Source organism: Rhododendron vialii, chromosome 10a (assembly GCF_030253575.1).
Source record: "Rhododendron vialii isolate Sample 1 chromosome 10a, ASM3025357v1".
In the NCBI taxonomy this organism is placed as follows: Eukaryota; Viridiplantae; Streptophyta; class Magnoliopsida; order Ericales; family Ericaceae; genus Rhododendron; species Rhododendron vialii.
The window spans coordinates 5,398,852-5,421,379 of record NC_080566.1 but is presented as its reverse complement, the minus strand read 5'-3'; the positions used below and the strand labels follow the sequence as shown (position 1 = coordinate 5,421,379).

At 39.2% G+C, this 22,528-nt stretch overlaps 2 protein-coding genes across 2 annotated transcripts; one reads left to right on the top strand and one right to left on the bottom strand.

Moving 5' to 3' along the window:
• Positions 1-11,232: 11,232 nt before the first annotated feature.
• LOC131302302 (ninja-family protein AFP3-like) lies at positions 11,233-14,339 on the top strand. Its single transcript, XM_058328861.1, has 2 exons — positions 11,233-12,129; positions 13,792-14,339. The coding sequence occupies exons 1-2, from the start codon at positions 11,571-11,573 to the stop codon at positions 14,193-14,195; spliced, it is 963 nt and encodes a 320-aa protein (XP_058184844.1). The 5' UTR covers positions 11,233-11,570; the 3' UTR covers positions 14,196-14,339.
• Positions 14,340-17,885: 3,546 nt separating this feature from the next.
• On the bottom strand, positions 17,886-22,027 carry LOC131302256 (LRR receptor-like serine/threonine-protein kinase RPK2). The gene has a single exon (XM_058328794.1). The coding sequence runs from the start codon at positions 21,784-21,786 to the stop codon at positions 18,388-18,390; it is 3,399 nt and encodes a 1,132-aa protein (XP_058184777.1). The 5' UTR covers positions 21,787-22,027; the 3' UTR covers positions 17,886-18,387.
• Between the last annotated feature and the right edge of the window lie 501 nt (positions 22,028-22,528).

The following is a 22,528-nucleotide window of genomic DNA, read 5'->3' as shown; positions in this document are numbered from 1 at the left end:
TATCGAATCAAAATGATTTTTCACGGGAGCCTTTGAAAAAATGTTTTAAATCTAATGAACGGCTAGGATTTTTTGTGTGGGACCCGTAGTGGGCCCCACATTGGGATCTGTGCACGCTTTGTCTGTGTCAACAGACTTACGCTTGTTTATCAATCGTGCAATAGTGAAAATTTTATGTCACATCGAATGACATAAAACAGGGTTGAGTCTTAGGGCTTGTTCGGACAAAAAAGCCATTGGCTTTCTCGCCAAAAATAAGCCAAACAAATCCACATAAAAACAAAAATAAGCTAATAAGCCATTTTTTTCGTCTTTATTCATAAAATATTAGATTTCGATTAAAATTTTATAATTTTTAGATTCCTCTCGTCATAAAAATGCAATAATCCCTAAAAAAATGAGAATAAGCTAAGTGATACGAAAAAAATTTGAATAAGGACAAAAAATAAGTCACTTTGGCTTATTTGTCCGAACACCCCCTTACTTTTCAAGGGACCAAAAGCAAAAATTAAAGACGGAATTCTTTTTTGTTCAATTACTATAAAAGATACCAAAGTAGGAGAGACCCCTAAAACTTTTTATTTTTTTTATTTTTTACGGGGAGTGCTCAAGCTTTAGCTCTTGGCTGGCTCAGCGTGATAAAAGAATCAATTTTCATCATCCAAACTATCCAAGTCTTAAAGTTCAATGAGCAAATCAAACATTGAAAAAAAAAAAAAATTGTTCGAGTAACCATAGCAATTATGTGATTGAATCACGTTTGTCTTGTGAATATAACTTTCTATTACCAAACTAGTACTTGCCTTCTATTCAAGAATATTCGCTAATGGGGGCAACTTACTAATCATAATGGTAAAAGTTTATTTTTTAGTTAACCACTATAAAATCATACAAAGTTAAGACATATTATTGCTAACTACATAAGTTTATAACGCACGTTTTCAATAAAATTCTCTGAAGATGAGCACAAAATGTTAAACAAAATTTTTAGAGCATATTTTACGTGAACATTGAAATTTTTTTAGAATGATCAAGATGGTTTTACGAATAACTCATTTTAAGATATTTCTTCTCAACAATTACAAAATAAAAAGAATAAAAAATGAATAGCTTCAAATAGACAAACAATTTGTAAAACGAGTAAATATAAATGCACAAATTGAAGCATTAAATTATTTCTATATCTTTGTTTTCGAGATGTATTCAATTGCTTATGTTTATATGGCAGGACCCTTACAAAATTACGCTAAAGATGCAACAATATAACAAAATTATTGGGGGACACACGACCCCATGCACATCCGTCCCTGCTTCCATTTTATCGACTGAGAATTTTCTAACATGTTCAGGTGTTATCAATTTTTTTGGTGCTAATCCATACAGAACTTTTATCTGGCTTTAATTGGAATCCCCACAAATTGACTGTTGGATCGGTCCTCCAAAATTAATCGAATTCATGTGTTATCAATTTTTTTAGAGCTAGTCCATACAGAATTTTTTTTCCGGCTTTAATTGAAATCCTTACAAGCGGACAGTTGGATCGATCCCCAGAATTAATGGAAGTAAGCTGACCCGGACAGCAAAGTGGGCCTGGGCCTTAAACAGTCGATAGCCCCTTTAGACAAACCTACACATTGACGCAACGCTTCCCATTAATGGCGGGACACGTCGCCTTCAGCAAGTTGGTCCTGCTGAGCTGTTGATGAGTAACCAGATGCCGACACGTGTGCCCAACAACGACAATCCCACACGTGGCAGAGACCCAAATGACTCGTACCGATACTGAAAAAGTGCAACTTGATCCAATTGGGGTCCGCTCTGATCTCACTTTCTTGATTTCTTATTTTGCCTCTTGTTTGAAAGATTCTTCTTGCCCAACTTGACCTCTTATTTTCAAATAATTAGATGTCCACGCAAGTTTACACGTACCTTAACAAATTTCGCAACCCTAAAGTTAGTGACCAAAAAAACCATCTAATAACTCCATATTTGAATTGTTTGCTTCCGTAAAATTTGAAGATACGATCTCACGAATAACGAACACTTAGGCTCCGTCCCAGAACGGAGAAAAAATCTTTATTTTTTAAGAAGGCAATTTCAAGTTAAAAAATTATGGGCTTATTGAAATCTAAAAATATGCAATATATTACATATTTGAAAGATCTCATCGAGATCTTTTATACGATGCAAAAAAAATTAAAAAAATATTTTTCATTTACTTTATTTTTTAGTTTGAAAATGTGAAATAAGCAGCTTATTTTTTAAAAAAAATTTTGGAACGGGGCCTTATAGCTTGCTCATGCCAACTTAGAAGCTAAACCCCTTTTGTTATTCGCCCCACTTGACCTTAGATTTATTTGTAGTCTTACAAAATGTTGTTTAATAAACAAGTTGCCATTAATCTAAGTTTGTTTGGTCAAAAGAAATCTAAAATATCTTATCTCTATCTATATATCTGTTATATTACAAGAGAATTGATTTTCACACTCTTTTTTAGCCACTCACATTCATTTTTTTTGTCTTTATTCACTTGAATTTACTATCTTGTCTCTTTTATTCAATACACTTTTTCAAACATTCAGTAATAATATTGTAAATTCATATGGATAAAAATCAAAAAAAAAAGAAAGTGTGAGTAACTAAAAAGGGAGTGTGAAAATCATTTTCCTAATACAATCATTTTGCAAGTTGATCATCTCTCTCTCTCTCTCTCTCTCTCTCTCTCCCTCTCTCTCAAAAGGGTGTGTTTGATTGTGGCTTGTTAGCTATATATAAATCAGAAGTTCATTATTGTAGTTCTTTCCTTTTACTTGAGAGAGTAATAAAGTGAAGGATCATAGAGTATGTGACTTCATCAAACTGATGGTGATGAGATTATAGCACCAACCGTAGTAATGTAGTATTTTCACATTTGATGAAACTATATATTTAGATGAAAATTTAATTCGATGTGTGAAAAAGAAACTAATACAGGATACTCCCCCGTTCCAATTTAATTGTTCCTCGTTCTATTCTAACCGGCTAAAAAAATTAGTTATATCTTTAAATCTGTAATAAAATTCATATCGAATATGGATCTTGTCCATCGTCCTATCTTAATCGGATAAAAAAACTAATTATAACTTTTAATTGGTAATACTATTTATATGCAATATGGATCTTGTTTGATAGATCTCAGTAAGCACTTTTAAATGATGTTTTCAAAATCACCTAAAAAATTTGAAAAATTCTAAAATTAGCTCAATGGGCTGACAATAATAAAGTGTGTGAAAGTGTATTAAAAGGTGTATAAAGTACACAGGAATACGTATTTTTCTTATCTTCTAGTATGTTTATCGTCAGTCTAGTAGGCTGACAATAGCAAGACTGAAAAAATTATAGATCACAAGATATAATCAATTGAAAAGTGACACAAACTCCCAAAAGGAACTAAAGAATGGAGACAGATGGAGTAAAATATTATAAATTACAAGATATAATCAATTGAAAAATGACACGAATTTTCAAAAAGAACTATTAAATTGGAACGGAGTAAGTATTTATTACAAGTGGAATCAGACTAATCCGATGCTCATATCCAATCCCCATCAAATAAACAAGCTTTAAGTTGAAAGAATACGCACCAACTCACTTGTTCATTCTTTTTCGTCTTCTATGGCCAAAGTCAATAGTATCTCCTCTATAACGATTAAGTTAGGGGGGAGAATCAATTTAAAACATAAAGAATATATACTTGACAATCGTATTTTAGAAATGCCCGTTTTTCCTCAAAAAGTCATGACTAAATTTTATACAATTACTGATTTAGCCTCGATCCACAAAGGAATAAATCACTCATTGAGATGAATTCCTACGATTCTACGAATAATGTATATTTGGAGTCTGAATAAAAAAAATATACAATTGTTTTAAAATATTCTGTGCTTGACCTGGACATTTAGTTCAAAGAAAATGATTTTGCCACTCCCATTTTTATTAACGTCACTTCCCTGCAAGTGTATTTTTTGTGCAAAAATACACTTGCAGGGGAGTGTCATTAACAAAATAGGGAGTGGCAAAATCATCAGCCTTAGTTCAATGCTGGTGTTGTCTTTCCTTTTTTTTTCCCCCTCAAAATGGTAGAAATTTCTTTACTTCCAGCGATAAAACCAATACATCAATAATCAAGAGAGCCCCGCAACCAATCGGGCGGCCTAGATTCTCACCTTCTCGTGCCAACGCCCTAAAGTCCATTACTCGCCAGCTTGTCCGTCATTGTGTTTGCGGTCCTACGATCAAACGGGAACTCACACTCCTTGAAAAACCTGTGCTTTCCCCTCCTGATATCTTCAACAATCACCTCAATTTCAACCAGGCACGCTACCTGTTTAGGATCCTCAATTCCTCATTGTTTAGGTCCGTTTGGATTCTCTACTATCTAGGCCTTAATTGGTTCTCATCTGGCGATTTCGCCGGTCTTGCTTCTGCAGGGAGTGCCTATGTTGAAGTCTGGGTAGTTTTGGCTCATTCTTGTATGTTTTGATGAAATCTGTATTGCCTTCGGGCTTTGTTTTGAAATGAATTGAATGTGTTCAAAAAAAAAAAGTTTTAAATTATAGTTGATGCGACAGATATAATAAAAATCTAACTTATTGAAATTACATATATAATTGCTGGGTTCTTTTATTGATATTTTTGGTAGAAACCAAACAATTCGCGAGGTTTCAAAAAAATATAAAAATAAAAATTCATGAGGTGTGGATGCCACACCACACATCATAACCACATGGATGCAGAGGCTGTACGTAATTGCCATTATATTCTAGTTGTCACGAAGAGAATAAGCTGCATGTTTAAATTATAAAATTCTAATTAATAGTACAAAATTAAAATCACAAGTCTTAATAAAAGACGCTATGTAGATTAAAATAAACACGTCTATGATTACCGACGGGCTTGCCCCGATGATGCATAGATCGGCATGCTGGGCTCACTTTCTGGTCACATACAAATGATCCAAATCATTCGTTAATTTTTGAATAAATCTTCAAGTGAGTGGCCTCGTAAAAATAAGTTCAACCGGATAACTAGAAATCTTTGTTTTGAGTTTCGGGTTTTCTTCCTTGGCTTTGACATGTTTTCTCTTCTTTTCTTCTGCAATTTTTTTCCCCATCGTTTTGCAGCAAGATCCTTTATTCTTAAGGAATATAGGTCTATTGAATCATGTACTTATTAGGTATTCGATTGAACTGATTTTCCACAATATCACTCAAAAATTGTGTTAAATTTAATGAATGATTCAAATCATTTGCAAGGAACACAAAGAATGAACCCCGCCTGCCAATCCGCGTATTATCGGTGCATGCTTGATCGGTACCCATAGAATTATTAACAAGTCTAAAATCACAAATAAACACATATAAACGTGTGGAATCACATACACTGGAGGTGTAATATGTGTAAGCCCCACACATTTATGTGTTTGCGTCTTTTATTTATGTTTGTGGACTTTTTAATAGAATTATTGGTTTAAAACAGCTAGTGATTTTCACTCACCTTTTTTTATAGCTAACCACATTCTTTTTTCGGTTTCTTGAGAAGTGGATTTACAATGTCATCCTTTCAAGTATGAAAGAGTATACAAATAAAATGTTAATATTTAAGTTCACATCACGAGAGAAAGAAGAAGAAAAAAAATTGTGGTTATGAAAACGAGGACGTGAAAATCAATCACATCTATAGCGGCTACTACTCTTGATTGTTAAAGTTTTTTTTTCCTGTGAGTTTGGTTTTGTTAAATGTAATTGTAATCGGACCGTATATTATTGTGCTAAAAAAACTCTTTTGAATGATTGATTCGGTTTGTGAACTTTCATTTTGCCCTCATGAGATTTCCAACGGTTCAATGTTTAGATTTTTACGCCTTCCAGATTAATTGAGTAACATTTCGCTCTTTTTGTCAAAAAAGAAAAAGAAAAAGAAATTGACTTCTATATTGTCCTTTTTACCACATACACTCCCTTTTTTGTCTTTATTTGGTCTAAATTTACTCTATTGCCCCTTAAAGTGTAAAAAAGTAAACTTATGAAATGATAAAAAGGTAAATTCACATGAATAAGGGCCCATTCCAGAATGTGAATAAGAACTTATTTTTTGTTCAATAATAAAGCTTGTTCCACAAAAATAAGAAGAAGGTACTTATTTTTTAAGAATTTATATAGGTACCAATGGGCGTCGGGGAGGAAAATCGTACCGACGGCCGGGCCGGGCTGTATCTGGCCACCGGACGGCCGATCCGAGCAGTCCCAAAATTATATATAAAAAAAAATCGAGGGGGCCGACGCGGGAATCAACGGCATCCGAGGTGTGTAGGATGCTTGATCCGAGCACCCCTTTTTCGTGTATATGATTTCACATGAAAAAGGGATACTCAAATCAAGCACCCTACACATTTCGAATGCCATTGATTCCCGCGAAGACCCCCTCGATTTTTTTTTTAGAATTTTTGGACAGCTCGGATCGGCCGTCCGGTGGCCAGAGATGTCCCGGCGCAGCCATCGGTATGATTTTCCTCCTTAGCGCCCATTACTCATAGCACAACTCCTTATTTTTTAAGAAGACAATTTCAAGCTCAAATATCATATGCTTATGCAAATATTTTTCTTATTAATATGGATCTTATTTGATAGATCTCATTAAGATCTTTAATACAGCGCAAAAAAAATTGAATTTTTTTTCATTTACATTATTTTTGAGTTTGAAAATATGAAATAAACTTTTTATTTGGGTTTTGTGGAATGACCCTACTTATTTTTTTTTTGAGAAGTTTCAAAATAAGTATTTATTTTTTAAGAAGATTTCTGGAACGGAGCTTAAGAACAAAAAATGGAGTGTATATGCTAAAAAGGAAAGTGTAGAAATTAATTCTGAAAGAAAATCAATCCCCTGTAGAATTGAGGCACCTGTTTGTTGTAACATCGTTCTGCAAAAGAACCACCCAAGGAAAAATCGACAGCATGCAACTGACACCAAACAGAACCTTGATAGGTAGGTCCCACGGTCGGTCCACTTCAAGGATTTGACAATACCATCGCACACCCAACAGAATTACGCCAATTGCCATTCATCGTACGCCTCGATCGCACGTGGCCAGCGGGAGTTCGAAAAGTCACACGCCGCGACAAATCCTTAGCGTTCAAAATGTGTCGGGCCCGAACCACGAGGACGCCTTCGACGTGTCGATTTTCCGGTTCGGTCGTGGACTCACAGGATCCTCAAAAGTTGATTTGCAGGACCCCTCACACAATCCTTCCAAAATGACATCCGCGCTCGCTTTTAATTTTTGTTTTGTGGTTGCGCTCTTTAGGCCGGATTTGGCTTTAAAGAGTTTGATAGGAACTTTTTTTTATTATTATTCAAAAGAAAATTCGCATAGGTTAGTTTTGTGTTAAATTTTTGTAACTTATATTAGTTCGTCTCGGCAAGAGAAATTAAAAAAGCATAAAATTTTTATCGAAACTCATGATTTTTTAAAAAAAAAAGGCATATATGAGTGTAAAAAAAAGTTGTATTTTTGACTTATTTTGTTTTTATTCATAAAATTATGAGTTTCGATCATAATTTTTTACTTTTTCGATTCATCTCGTTTAGATAAATCAATAAGTAACAAAAGTTTTATGCAAAACAAACAAATGCAAAAAATATATATTTAAATAGAGACAAAAAAAATTAATTTTTTAATCCAAACCCACCCTTAATGCTCGCACTCGCGAACTGTAGTGGGTTGTGATGTTTTCGAAAGGCGTTTTCATGTTTGCACTCGTGCTCTCGCACCCACACCTACACGCGCATTATGTGATTTAGGCATAACCCACCACGACTCCACTTGACGAAATTAGATGTGTGAAAAATTAAATGGCTCTATTGTTCATGTGAAAAAAATTACTCACTCCATCCCAAAATAAGTGTTCTTTTTTGACAGTCGTGCCATTTACAAAATTTCTTATATATTTTTCAACTGATAATGTTTTTCAAGAATTTCAAAAAATTTCATAATAGAACTAATTGAGATCTATCAAACAAGATCTATATAACATGTAAAAAATATTATAGATAAAAAGATATAGACAATATTTTAAGACGACCTCTCAAATAGTAAAAAGTGACACTTAATTTGAGACGGAGGTACGTTGATTAGACACTAATACAAACTTAATCGAAATGTTGACAAATGGTTGGTTGAAGACTCTCGTCTATTTATTTCGTGAAAGTAGGCATCGATATCTAATCAAACATATTTCTTCACAGACGATAACTACATTAAAGTTACAAAATGACCGACTCTAATCATTTAGAGAGATTCTAGTGGATTTTATTTTACATCACATAAGAATCCCACGAAAAGATCGTCACATGAAAAGAGCACACTCCATCTCCATACTCCTAATATGTGTGCATTTTTAAACAATATTTCCAGATTCTTGCGACAACTATTGAAAACTACTAGTATTTCTCAAGGGAAAAATAAAGAACGGGATCTTTGGTCCTTAATTTGGACTCGTCAATTCAATTTCCGTGTCTTGTTTAGGTGAGAGATTTAAATAGTCCTTCCGGTAAATTATTCATGAAAAGTCAATTTAATCCAACGCTTGTAGTCACTTCTGAGGGTCGACTTTTTTTTTTTTTTAAAGTTTAACAGTTATTCAATCGTATGTATCAACGCCACATAGATTTTCTCTATTTATCTATTTTCATTCATTACATTTTAAAACCTTCCTCAAAATTCGAACCGAACAAGCCCTTAGAAATTTGCTCCCTCCCAAGTTAAGTGTAAACTAACCCCAAGGGTTTGACATAGTGGTCAAGGCGTGACTAGAGATTTACTCACTTTTAATATTTCATGTTCGAAACTTCTTAAATGATATCAATTTTTTTGAAACTAGTCAATACAAACTACAGAGCATTGACTAAGACTTCAAGACCGACCCTTGCTAGCACTGGCGGAACTACTAAGGGGCCAGCCCCCGCCACCCAACCCTCCCTGTTTTTTTGCAAATAATTTTTTTTTCTTCATGGAGTACATACATCCTTTTTTCTAGCTATTCATGAGGGGATCATCTCTTCCAGAATTGCTGAAGCTTTTGCCATTCGCAATGGGTTAAAACTGGGGACTGCTCTAAAGTATCCTGAGGTGTATATTGAATCGGACGCAGAGGCGATTGTGAGAAGTTGCAGTGATGATCAAAATCCTCCCTCCGATATAGCAGTAGTTATCCATGATTGTTTAGTCTTGAAAAATTCTTTCACTTCCTGTGTTTTTGGCTTTGTTAAACGTGAATGTAATAGGGCTGCGCACTGTTGTGCTCAAAAAACACTTTCCAATGGCATGTCCGGTCTGTGGACATTCATTTTACCCCCATGGGGTTCTCATCTCTCTAATGTTTAGGCTTTGCCTATTAGATGAATAACAATCTTCTCACCTTTTGCCAAAAAAAAAAAAAACGTGCACTTCAATTATTCTCCTCTCCGGTTGGGTCGATGGCAAACCATCCACACTAGGGCTAGGAGATTCACAAGAAATCCCTCTTGCAGCTTGAATCCAAATTCATATTTGCCTTATTGTATTTCTAGAGTAATTTTTCTTTTTCACATAAGTTTTATATTTCATGTATATTAATTAATTATTGAGAAGTTTTGAACACCAACATTTTATTGATTGACTACGTAAATTTTTGAATACTAACTTTTTGCATTATCATATAACTTTGGCTAAATTTTAAATATTATTCTTTCATAGTAATAGGGTAACTCTAAGAATTAAGAAATGCCAGTTTATAGAGCCCAATTTTTTATTTTCATTTTGAGCATCCTAAATTATTTAAGTGAGATCATGTGGTAATAACACTACAAGTTTTTGCACGATATGAAAGCAACAATACTCGAGAATAAATCTTCAATTTATCAAAATCGTTCAATAAAAACTTGATTGACTGGATTCAGTCTTGAAAAATCACCGAACAAAAATTTCTTTTATAGTTCGGCCCCCTTTGATTTCATTTTCTAATTCCTCTACTGCTTGTTAGCGTACGGTAAATTTATGGTTCATCAGAATACGTCGAGGCAAGTGTAAACTAACGGATTCTAAGTATCAAAAAGAGCAAGTCTACAGTCCCAATCGGAATCCCGACGCCCCGCCGGGCACGCTCCGGCCATCGGACGGCCGATCCGAGCCTTCCAAAAATTCTATAAAAAAAAACCGAGTGGGCCCTTGTGAGAATAAACAGCATTCAACATATGTAAGTGGCCGATCCAAGCACTCCATTTTTGTGTTTGGATCGGCCAAAAATGGAGTGCTTGGATCGGCCACTTACACACGTCTGATGCGGTTTATTCTCGCGAGAGCCCACTCGATTTTTTTTTAGAATTTTTGGACGGCTCGGATCGGCCGTCCGATGGCCAGAGCATGTCCGGTGGGGCGTCGGGATTCCGATCGGGATTTCCCGATTGGGAACTGTAGACTTTCTGTATCAAAAAAGTTACGCGTACGGTAATCGCTACCAGAAACAGGGTACCCGAAATAGTAAATCGAGCGCAGGGAACTTTTGCCCCAGAAAGTAAAGTGTGAGAGAGAGAGAGAGGAGAGAGAGATAGAGAGAGACGTCGCGGCATTACGAGGACGAGACTTCGTACACACGTGTCGAGACAATCCTCTTCCACGACCCTAACGTCGACACGTGTTCCGTCGAAAACCCAATCCCATTCGACGCGTCTGTTCGGAGCGTACAAGCTAGTACACTGCAATCGTGGTCTCTTTTCCACCCCACGCGTCACTCCCTCGTTCGTCCACCCATCCTTGTCAGGGTCATTTCCGTCATTTGATCCCATCACCTGAAAAAAAAATGCGATATACACAATTCCCGATCACAACTCGTACCCGAACACATTTGATACACATAGATTCATGTGCATCGAACGAATTTCTATATGTACGGAGCCATTCTACTTTTCCAGAAAGAGAACTTTTTGAAAAAAAAATGTAATTTCAAGTTCAAAAATTATGCATTTACGTAAATAATTTTTCTACCAATATAGATCTTATTTAATAAATCTCATTAAGATTTTTTAAACGGTGTAAAAAAAATTAAAAAATTATTTTTTATTTTCGTTATATTTAAATTTAAAATTACTTTCCTCAAAAAAAAAAATTCTTTTGTTTTTTTGGCAAAGTGAAACGGCTTGGTAGAGTCGTAGACGGGAATCTACTAAAAACCTCCCCCATTTCCTACTCTCTTCCTCCCATCATTTGCCTAATTGCCTCTCTCTCCCCCCTCTCTCTCTCTCTCTCCTCCCCCAGCCATGTCTCTCTCTCTATCCCGCCGGCGAATTTTTCCGAGGTTTTTTCAATCCATGAACTTCGTCAAACGCTAACATAAGCCAGTTTGAACATCCAAATTTCATTAACCTTTCGAGTTTTGCTTCTCATTTTCCCGGGAAAATCCCCTGAAAATTCCTTCTTCTTTTTTTTTCAAAAATTCACCATTTTGTTAACACCAACCCACCTCAGCAATTCTTCCTTCCCACCTGTTTTCAAAATGGGCCAAGCTGAAAAACAAAGAGAGACCAATAACTCGAGAGATCTGATACAAACGCTCAACTTTTCGAATTTTCCAAGAAAATTCGAGGAATCCGTTGTAACAACAGAGGACGACGAGGAATCAATAGAGCTCAGTCTCGGGCTCTCGTTGAACGGTCGGTTTGGGGTGGACCCACAAAGGGAAAAGATTCTGAGCCGTTCATCGTCCGTTTCGGCTTTTATTTTTACTAATGAGAAACAGGGCAATGAGAACAGAGTGTGTGTGGGGCAGGGTTTGATGAGGACGTGTTCGCTTCCGGCGGAGGGGGAGGAGGAGTGGAGGAAGAGGAAGGAGGCTCAGACGGCAAGGCGAATGGAGGCAAAGCGGAAGAGAGTGGAGAAGCTGAGGAATTTGAAGTCGCAGGGGAGCGTGGAATCGAGTTTCGGCGAGAGTTTGAAGTCGCAGGGTAAATTGGATGGGATTATTGTTCCTCCGATTCCATCGTCGCAGGGGTCTGTTGGGTCGATTGGGAGTGGATCTTCTGGGCTTTGTGAATCTGGGTGGCAACCAAACCAAGGTAATTTTGTCGACAAAAAGTAACGCAGCTTTAAAATACAACTCCAGACATTAAACATGTGTTCGGGTGTCAGGAGTCGTTGGAGGCATGTGGGCTCATATGCATCCAACGCCTGCGGACACAGTTGTGTCTCGAGTTGGAGCTGGGTTATAAAGTTGTGTTCGTAGTATTGCTTTCTTGTCAAAGGTTGTACTTGGATCTTGAATTTGTGTGTTTTGTGGAGGAAAGGAAGCTGTTTTTTTTTTTTTTTTTTGCGTCTCTTTTCCTTTTGCAAAATCCAGGAGGTGCTTTTGTTTAGGTAGAGTAAGTTTATTGGTTCATGTGAGTTGTAGCCCTGTAGGTGAGAAAATGGGAAAGCTGGTGCTTACTTTAGGCCTAAAATTGCTTTAGCTGTCTTTAGTCCAACTTTCTAATTTTTTCCTTTTCCATATAGTTTTGTAGTTCAATTTGGGACTTTGATTCTTGATTTATTTTGCATGGGATGGGATCCGTTTAAATGTCCTCTTATGGAAGGAGTAACGCTTAACAATTTTTAGTTGTGGTGAGGGGAAGAAGGGTTAAATAAGTCCATATTTTGTTGATGGTTGTTTTCATGATAAAGCTTTTTCAGTAAATCATTTGGTTTTGACTAAAATGCGACTGAATTATGGGCAACCTCTACGGGTAAGTTGGTGGCTGTTGTTTTTTAACTTGCTTCAACTTAGGCTCTACTGTGAGAATTGACATGGGTATCCAAAGTTGTGCTTCAAAGAATTTCTTCTTTGAAGCCTTTGTGTTTAGTTGAAGCTCAGTGCTCATGCTAAAAGCTTTCAGACCTAAAATCATCAACTTTCCCAAACCGTTTCTAGTTCGTGTTATTTTTAGTTTCTGAGCTGTTTTGACAACAAGTTGGTGGATTGAGTCTGGGCCGAGAGGGATTATTCTGTGCTCTTGGGGCACTACCACGTGGTGCCCCAAGCCTCTCCTCTACCATACAATCATGTGGGGTTCGCACACTAGGTGTTGGACCCTAAATGACTGTGTGGTGGAGGGGCCTGGGGCATCATGTGATGGTGTGGTGCCCAGGGGCGTTGAATATTTTTTCCTCGGCTGGCTACAATTTTGCAGCAACCTGGTATCACAATAACCCATATGCATTTTTTAGGTTACAGGTTTTATATATTACATCTACCTATGTAAGTGAAACATGAACTTCTGTATAAACAACGTTTAGAAAGGAAAATGCTTACCTGTGCATAGGCATGGAGAGAGAACTTTCCTTGATGGGACCTTTTTCTTTCCAATGGAGACTGCAGTGGGCAAAAGCCTGCTAACATTTCGTAAAGAATGTTGGCGCCGTGTGTAGAAACATTCTAAACTTAGTTGGAGCTACACATCATCAAATTGACTGGAAAAGATCCTAAAGAAATGTTCAGTAAAATGAAGCCAGATATTAGTTGTTCTCACGTGACTATAGACAATGAAGTTGATCTGGTAACCTTCGTTTGTTAAGGAAGGAAGATATGAAGACCAGAGTAATTTTTTAAGATTGAAACTGATGATGCTCTTAGGTCAAAGTGGTAGTCTTTGGTAGAATCACATTTGTTTCTATCAGGACGATTACTGTACTTTTAAACAATCTGTTTGACTCCTTATCGTCATGTTTTTTGGTCTCTATTGCAGGAATGAATGGATGCACTGAAGCTAGAAGCCCTGCCAGCGTCCACTCTCTTCCCAAGCAGAATGAGCAGAAACAGGTAGTCACCCCGATTGTGAAATCAGCTGATTTTGTTGGCGCTGCAATGGAAAGCCCATCGGTGAAACTAGCAGTTGATAATGCTGAAGCGACAGAAATCATGAGGAATATGTTGGTAGATATGCCTTGCGTATCGACAAAAGGATTCGGGCCCAATGGAAAACGAGTAGAAGGTTTTCTATACCGGTATAGGAAGGGAGAACAGGTGAGGATAGTGTGTGTATGCCATGGTAGCTTTCTCTCTCCAGCTGAGTTCGTTAAGCATGCCGGTGGTGGTGATGTGTCTCACCCTCTGAAGCATATAGTTGTTAGCCCTTCTCCCCTCTTGTAATAGCTGATGGCCGTGCCAATTTAGAAACAGGCATGCACCAAAAAATAGTACCGAAAACTTATTTCCTTTCCCAGTTTGGGAAGAATTTCTCAATCTTTTAATGGGAATGGGCTCTTGTTGAAGCCTCGTTTTGGGAAGGTTAAATTGTTTGATGCTATGTTGTATGTAAATGTGTAGCTCCCCTACGTAATCGTTTAGAGTCTATGCTCTTTAATTGAGAACAAGAAAGAAAAAAGTTTCTTCGTCTCCCAAACCAGGGAAAGTTTCTCTCTCTCAAAACCTTCAGAACGGATGGAGATTTCGTTGGTCTATGGCAGATGCGGAGTTCTTCATGTGGTATGGTGGAGAAGACAGGTGCCACTCCAAGTGCAGTAGAAAATCACAACTAAGCTGTTGGAGAAGATCGCGACTTCAATATGACAATATCTACAAGAAGCAAAGGAATCTACGTTGTACTCTCGGTTGTGAGAGGTTTGTTTATCTTTGCTGATCGGTTTGCGAGGGTGCTCTTTCTAAGATTGTTGAGTTTTTATGCTTGTGGCAGTTGGTTTGTTCAACTGTTTTGTGTGTGTTCTTGTAACCTAGCTCCATTGTAGTATCTAGTTTCGTATATAAGAGTTTCTTTTTGTTCAATTGATGAACTCGAGTTTGATGAAGAATTCCTCCCATCTGCAGCAAAAAAATGTTGCGGGAGACCTCTTATTATTGTATTTTTTTTGAAGAGGGCAACAAAATACAGAACAAACAAGTAAGGAACCAAGAAAACTGAGAGCACCTATCCTTCAGCAGCACTCCTGCCAAGCCAGGAGGAATTGAACCAGCCTAAGAAGATGGAAGCAAAACACTCAAAAGGCATTTGGATGCCACCGAACAAGCCCCTTTGGTCTTGCTGTTCCCACGCTGCAGAAAGGTCCATTTTGGTTAATCTACCATCGTGCGAATTTCCCATGGACAGACGTGAACTGGGCTTGCGCGCACAGTCAATCAAAACATCCGAACCATATTAAAAAATGGCAGTGTCGGAGCCATTATGGCCAGATCACACGGTTAATCAAAACCTTCGACTCAGATTAAAATATGGCAGTGTCAAAGCCATTATCCATAGCCATCCCACAGGCTATTCTCAAAGCTCATGCTTCCGTCATGATAGCCAATGACGCTTTCTTGTCTTGCCAAAACTCACCGAACGAGCACGCCCACCACTCTCTCTCTCAACAATACCAAAGACAGCGAAGCTGCAGAAGAGCATATGTTCAATAGATTCACTTTCAGAACAACAAATAGGGCAAAGAGGGTTTCTCAAGCACTTCTTCTTATCCAAGTTACCCCTACAAGCAACCCATTTGGGGAGTAACAAGAATTAGGTTTAAGGGGCCTAGATATGCCAACCTCCTCAAACGCCAAAATTCAACCAGATTTTACGGAATGCAGAATATACCTGAGAGTCATGGACCAGGTCTGACCTTGCGGCCACACACTCAGAAATTGCAGCCAGACCTTACAACATTGTGGCTACGTATTTTGCAGCCACATTCTCCAACATTGTGGCCACATGCTTGAACACTGCGGCCCTACCTTCCAACGCTGCGTCCACGTACCCAAACATTTTGGCCACGCTCTCCAATCACGCAACCGCAAACTTGACGGCTGGACCTTTGACGCTAGGGGCACTTAGGGTTGCTCCACTCTTTGTTTTACCGTTATATGGATGGTTTAGCAGTATTTTTCAATCCTTCAATTTGACTCCATCCTACTTCTATTTGACTCCATCCTACTTCTATTTGACCACTTACTGCCGTGCTTTTGGGTTTCTTATTGTAGGAATGAATGGATATACTGAAGCTAGAAACCTGCCAGCGTCCACTCTCTTCCCAATCAGAATGATCAGAAACATGTAGTCAACCCAAAAGTGAAATCAGCTGAGTTTGTTGACGCTGCAATGGAGATCCCATCGGTGAAACTAGCAGTTGATAATGCTGAAGCGACCGAAATCATGAGGAATATGTTGGCAGATATGCCTTGGGTATCGACAAGAGGACTTGGGCCCAATGGAAATCGAGTAGAGGGTTTCCTATACAGGTATAGGAGGGGAGAACAGGTGAGGATAGTGTTTGTGTGTGTGCCATGGCAGCTTTCTCTCTCCGGCTGAGTTCGTCAGCTATGCCGGTGGCGGTGATGTGTCTCATCCTCTGAAGCATAGACTAGCTGTTAGCCCTTCTGCCCTACTGTAATAACCAATGGCCTGGCCATCTGCCAACCTAAAAGTTCTGTGAAATCGGCTTATTGTTGAAGCCCCATTTGGGAAGGTTAAATTGTTTGAAATAGTTTATTTTTCTTCCATAACATTAGACAAATGGAGATTTCATTCGATCCGTTGCAGATGTTGAGTTCTTCATGAGGTATAGGAGAGAAGACAGCTACAGGTTCTACAAGCGAGGAAAATCAAAACAAGCTTGCGGACAAGATTCATGACTTTAAATCTACAAGAGACAACGTAATTTCCAACATCCCCATCAAGCTCGTGGATAAGATTCGCGATGTAATTGGGAAAGGTTTGTTTTCGTTTGCCCTTCCGGTTTGCAAGACTTTGCCTACCGGGGTGCAAGGGTGCCCTTTCCAAGATAGTTGTGTATGACCCTAGTGGTGGTTCATTTTTTCGACCTGATTTGAAACCAGTTCTCTGCACTCTTTCCCTTGATCATGCCCCACAAGTTGTAAAAAAATAAGAGAAATAACTATACCCAGTTGCGGGGTCTCAATTAAAGCCAGGCTAAAAGATGTTGGCACTAAACGCAAGGATCAAATACAGTGGTCACCCACCTAATAGTTAGGCAAAAAATAAGATACAATTGGTTAATCTAGTGAAGTCCACTGTTCTCAGAAATTAATTGGGAGGTTAGACCATTTCCAGCTCTTTTCTTTCCCACTACCTTCCGTTGGACACCAGTAAACCTAGGGATTCCGGACCAAATCAACGAAAAAAACTGGTTAAGAGGTCATTATCCATAGGCTTTATGCAAGAGCGAAAGGTCATGATTCAGAGTACAAAAATGGCGAAATCAACATAGTACAATTCAAATGTAAATTCAAGATTTGACCAGGGACAAATTATTTATGTACTATATAAAAAACCCGATCTACGAGACCTGAACCAAGAGGGTATTGAACCAGAAGCTGATCCATATGAGGAAGGGACAAATTAACTCAGTATAACAGAACAAATTGATTAAAGAGACCTGGTCCTATCAAATAGAAAGCCGCAAGGTTGCCACCTCTTTTTCTCTTCCATTCTTGCTTCAATGGAGTAGAACAAGGGCAAAAGGTAGCAGTTTGCCCATAGGAATTGCAGTAATGTACACAACAATTGTGCTCTCCACAAAAGGATACTCAAGGCCAAGATGAAAGTCAAATGAAACAGGAACATCATAATTAGCTTGAGTCACCACAATTCAATAACCTGGAATGTATTAACACCGAAGGATGTGAAGTTTAGCACAATTTGTAGCATTTCAGAGTAAGGTCACGTAACAAATTCACAGCTCATTCCAAATATATGACACGAAGTTGATGGCAAAGTTCTTCAACAAAAATCACAGCTTCCAGCAGCATGTGAAACACGCAAGGTCAATACAAACACATAATGACTTAGGGATCATAACAGACGGAATTTAGAAAAAGAGATCACCAGGATTCTCAGAAACATTCCTATTTTCTGGGTTTTATTCAAACATGAAATCGGAATGAGATACCACGTAAAAATGTGCGAGGCAAGTACCTGCATTCTTCTGCAGACTCATAAGAAAAGCCCCTTTAACCAGGGATGTGACATTGAAAAATTGGGACAAAAGCTATAATACAATTTACATGGAGTAACTACAATTCATAACTAAATCTAAGGGTAGAACATGTTGGGGGAGGAGTAATTATCTAGGTCTTCTGGAAAACATGCCCTAGCGCCAGTACCATAGTAGGAGGCCATGTGCCCACCTAGTCCCCTCTTCTCCCAACAAGGTAGGCACACGGTCCCTTGCCATTGAGCAGGTACACCGCCGCGTGATATCCTGAGAAGACAATAACTTCTCCGGACGAAGAATGAAGAGCACTTCTGTTGTCTTGAGAGTACAAAGGAAACTTACAATTGAGCTCTTACCCTCTACGTACTCTGTTAATCAAATTAAGCCTCATCACCTGCCTAACATGACGGGGGTTGAAGTTGCTTCAGCCGTCGAACAACTTGCCTCATTGTAGGCCTTGTTGATAGAGTTTCCACTGTACACACCAACGCCAAATGCAAAACCTCAACCAAATCATCATGCGGACCCGCATCCCACAAACCAGCAGTGAAGAATTCCTTGGCACGTCCCTGCCGAATCAGCATGCTCGCCCACCCAACGATATTAAACCCATTTCCAAAAGTAGAAAACGACGGATCAAGGGCTTTCTTGTCTGAAATCAACTCAAGCAGAACCACACCGTAACTGTAAACATCTGCCTTGTCAGAAACACGACAAGTCATAGCGTATTCCGGAGCAACGTACCCAAAAGTTCCAGCCACTCCTGTTGTAGCATGCGTTTCAGATGTACCCAAGAGCCTAGCCAACCCAAAATCAGATAAATAGGCATTGTAGTCATCATCCAGTAAGATATTACTAGGTTTGACATCACGATGGAGTACACGTGGAACGCACTGGTCATGTAGGTAAGCTAGGGCCCGCGCTATGTCCAAAGCGATTTTGTGAAGTACCCTCCAATCCACAGCCCTTGTTGACCTTTCCTGGATGAACTTTTCCAAATTGCCACCTGGCAAATAGTTGTATATCAGAAACATCTCTGTTTCACTCGCATGATAACCAATTAGGGTTACAAGATTTGGATGCCGAAGCCTCCCTAGGGTTTTGATCTCTGCATCAAATTGTTGAACCCCTTGGAACCGTCCGATTGCAAGCCGTTTTATCGCCACCAAAACTCCTGGAGATATCTCAGCCTTGTAGGTTGCCCCAAACCCTCCACTCCCAATGCAGTTGCTCGCGTTGAAACTCCCAGTGGCCCGTACTACATCCTCGAAGGTTAAGCGCACTCCGATATCAGTGAAAATGGAAACTTCTTTTCTAGCAGACCCACCAATTCTGGACCTAGGGTTCCACTTTCGGGTGTAAACGTAGAGGATGACAAGAGCAATAAGAACTGAGAAAATGGCAGATGCTGAGGTTATGGATGCGATCTCAATTGAATTGAAAGCACTGCTATTGCCACTTTTCGGGGGTGGGCTTGATGGTGGAGTGGCGGCAGAATTAAGTAAATCCCTACCCTGTGGATCTGTAGATGGTACAGTCAAGGAGAACATTCGGCAAGATCGTAGGAAAGGGTTTCCAAGAACACTACTGCATTTCATTAGATTATCCTTCAATGGCAAAGGCCCAGATAAGTTATTGAAGGATGCATTGAATGCCGAGAGTGTTGTCACATTTGCCAAACCGGGGGGAATTTGACCTGAGAGCTTATTGTTGTTGAGCAGAAGAACAGTTAGGTTACTCAAATTCACAAGGTCTTTTGGAATCTCACCAGAAAGCAAATTTGAGGAAAGATCAAGCACTTCCAAAGAATGCAACTGCCCCAAGGTTGCCGGGATAGATCCACTCAAATTATTACCCGCCAAAGAAAGATACTTGAGATCCCTTATTTGGCCCAGGTTGCTTGGGATTGGACTCTGTAACGTGTTCCAACTCAAATCAAGGGAAACAAGAGATGCCAAATCCCCAATACTGGGAGGAATACTCCCAGTAATCTGATTCCCAGAGGCATCCAAAAATTTAAGTGATTTGCACAACGAACCAATGTCTGCTGGAATTTGACCGATTATTTTGTTGTTGCTGACGTTAACAATCATGGAATCCAAACCGTTGCACTTCTCAAGTAAATCTCCAGGAAATGGCCCAGTTAGCTTGTTTTCAACAGCAAGAAAGGCATAACCTGTCTGCTCCCCTAATCTGTCAAGTCCAATTGGCATAGACTGCAAATCCCCAGTGAAGTTGTTGCCACCAAAATTATGATAAACTGTAAGACCACCAACATCTCCAATAAACGGCACTCCAACCTTCCATTTATCGGCAAAAAAAGAGAGATACACAGATGGCAAGTCGTATGGCTCAAAAGGGTATCCACTGCTGGAAGGAATACGCGCGCAGGCAGTGTAGTTAAATCTAGGAATGGATCCCGAGAGGGCATTTCCACTAACATCAAACACAGTCATACAAGGTGCCAGCGGTTTCTCACTGAGCTCCCCTGTCAACCTATTCAAGCTCAAATCAAGAAAATGCAGCTTCCTGCAGTGGATAAACCCCTCGGAGATTTCCCCATTGAAAAGATTCTGACCAAAGTTCACCATCTCTAAGTTGTCACAAGAACCCCAATCGCTGGGCATATTGCCCGGAGCAAGTACCCTAGGTGCCCATATTATCTTGAGTTTCGGTAGTGTCGCAATTTCAGCAGGAATTACCCCTTCAAAGAAATTAAATTCATCACTAGAGCTAGATAGCCCTAAATGGGAATCACCTTCTGAACTCGGAACAGGGTCAAACAAATTCGACAATACAAGGACAGATAAATTAGAGCAATTTTTGAGCTCAGGAGGTATTGAACCACTAAGGCTGTTCCGCGATACATCCAACACTTGAAGCTCATTCAGCCGACCAAGTTCAACAGGAATAGCCTCTTGCAACAAGTTAGAATACAAAACAAGCGAGCGCAACCCAATACAATTCCCCAAACTTCTTGGAATCCCACCGATCAGGAAATTACCAGCAAGCTCCAAATGCTCAAGTTTCCCACAACTAACCCCAATCTCCTTCGGAACAGCTCCACTCAGTTGATTGAAAGACAAGTATAACCCCCTCAAATCTGTAAACTCACCAACCCACCCCGGGACAGACCCGTTTACTCGATTCCCAGCCAAATTCAACACCTGAAGACTCGTAAAACCCGAGAGCGAATCCGGTATCTCCCCCGAGATCCCATTAAACCCCAAATTAAGAACCCTCAACCCCTTCAAACCCCCAAAACGAGACGGCAATGACCCGGTAATGTCGTTCCCTTCCAGATCAAGAACTTCCAACTTCTCCATCCCCCACACCTCCACGGGAATCTCACCACTCAATTCATTGAAAGGAAGCGATAAAACCCTAAGTTCAGTAAGCTTCGCGACCTCAGGCGAGATCGAACCCGTGAGCTTAACAACATTATCACTACCATAGTAACAATTCCTCCTAATACCAAACCCGTACAGTGGAAATTGAGCAATTCTAGCACAAGAGTTACCTCCATCGCCGCGGCCGCTGCCGGTTATGTTGAGGGCCGAAACCCTAGAATTAGAATCACAAGTGACTCCAACCCAAGAGCAGTGGCTCGAACCGGTCGGAACCCAGTTCGATAGAGCTCCGTAGGGGTCCGATAGCGAGGCCTTGAACTGCAACAGCGCCGATTTGTCGGAATCGGAGCCAGAAACGGAGCTGGCGGCGAGGATCAAGAGGGAGAGAAAAAGGAGCATTTTTATCAAGGGTTTGTAAGGATGGTACCATTTTTTTTCAGGACCCATTTCTCAAAACCCTAATAGGGTCAAAGGGTCGTAGACAGGTTTGCTGAAATCCCGTGTTTTTTCAAGGGTTTGTGGGGGAGAGGGACGGGATTTTTTTTGGCTTGAAACCCTAACCCTAAGTTGGGAGCTCCTGTGAAAATAGTGGAGAGAGAGAGAGAGAAGACTATGAGAGGGAGAGGGAGAGGGAGAGAGAGAGAGAGAGAGAGAGATTCAACAGTTGTTCTTCTTTGACAAAAACGCGTTACTGGTTTTTTTATTTTTTCTTTTCTTTTATGTGTATCTATAGTTCTACAGCTGCTACAGTGCTACTCCTGCTTTTCTTTTGGGTATATTGAACAATAGGTCCCTATAGTTCTGCAGAAAATTCACTTCGGTACCTGAATTGAATGGCTGATAACCAAGCCGAACAGCTTGTTCGAGTTTTGTACGAACACTTAACGAGTTTTACAAATATGTTTGAACTTATTTTCTTTGTGATACGAGTAGATCAATCTTAAAATATTTTTAATTCAACCAAAGCATATATCCTAAGTCGAACGGGCCAAGTAATAGATTGGTAGAGGTTGTTTTGAAAACTTAACGAGCTTCAAAAATTGTTTAAGCTTGATCTTGTTAAGTTAACAAATTGATCTTGAACGAGCTTGTAAAGAGCGAAGATGAACCCAAACTCAAGTAGTTTTGTTCATTTGTCAGTTCTACTACAGCTTACATATTGTTAATTTATACCTTAATTTTATTTTTG

Excerpts from the sequence above, each read along its gene's own strand:
- LOC131302302 (XM_058328861.1), top strand. The coding sequence starts at position 11,571 with ATGGGCCAAGCTGAAAAACAAAGAGAGACCAATAACTCGAGAGATCTG. Across the intron at positions 12,130-13,791 it reads TGGGTGGCAACCAAACCAAG|GAATGAATGGATGCACTGAA; the intron begins GTAATTTTGTCG and ends TCTCTATTGCAG.
- LOC131302256 (XM_058328794.1), bottom strand. The coding sequence starts at position 21,786 with ATGGGTCCTGAAAAAAAATGGTACCATCCTTACAAACCCTTGATAAAA.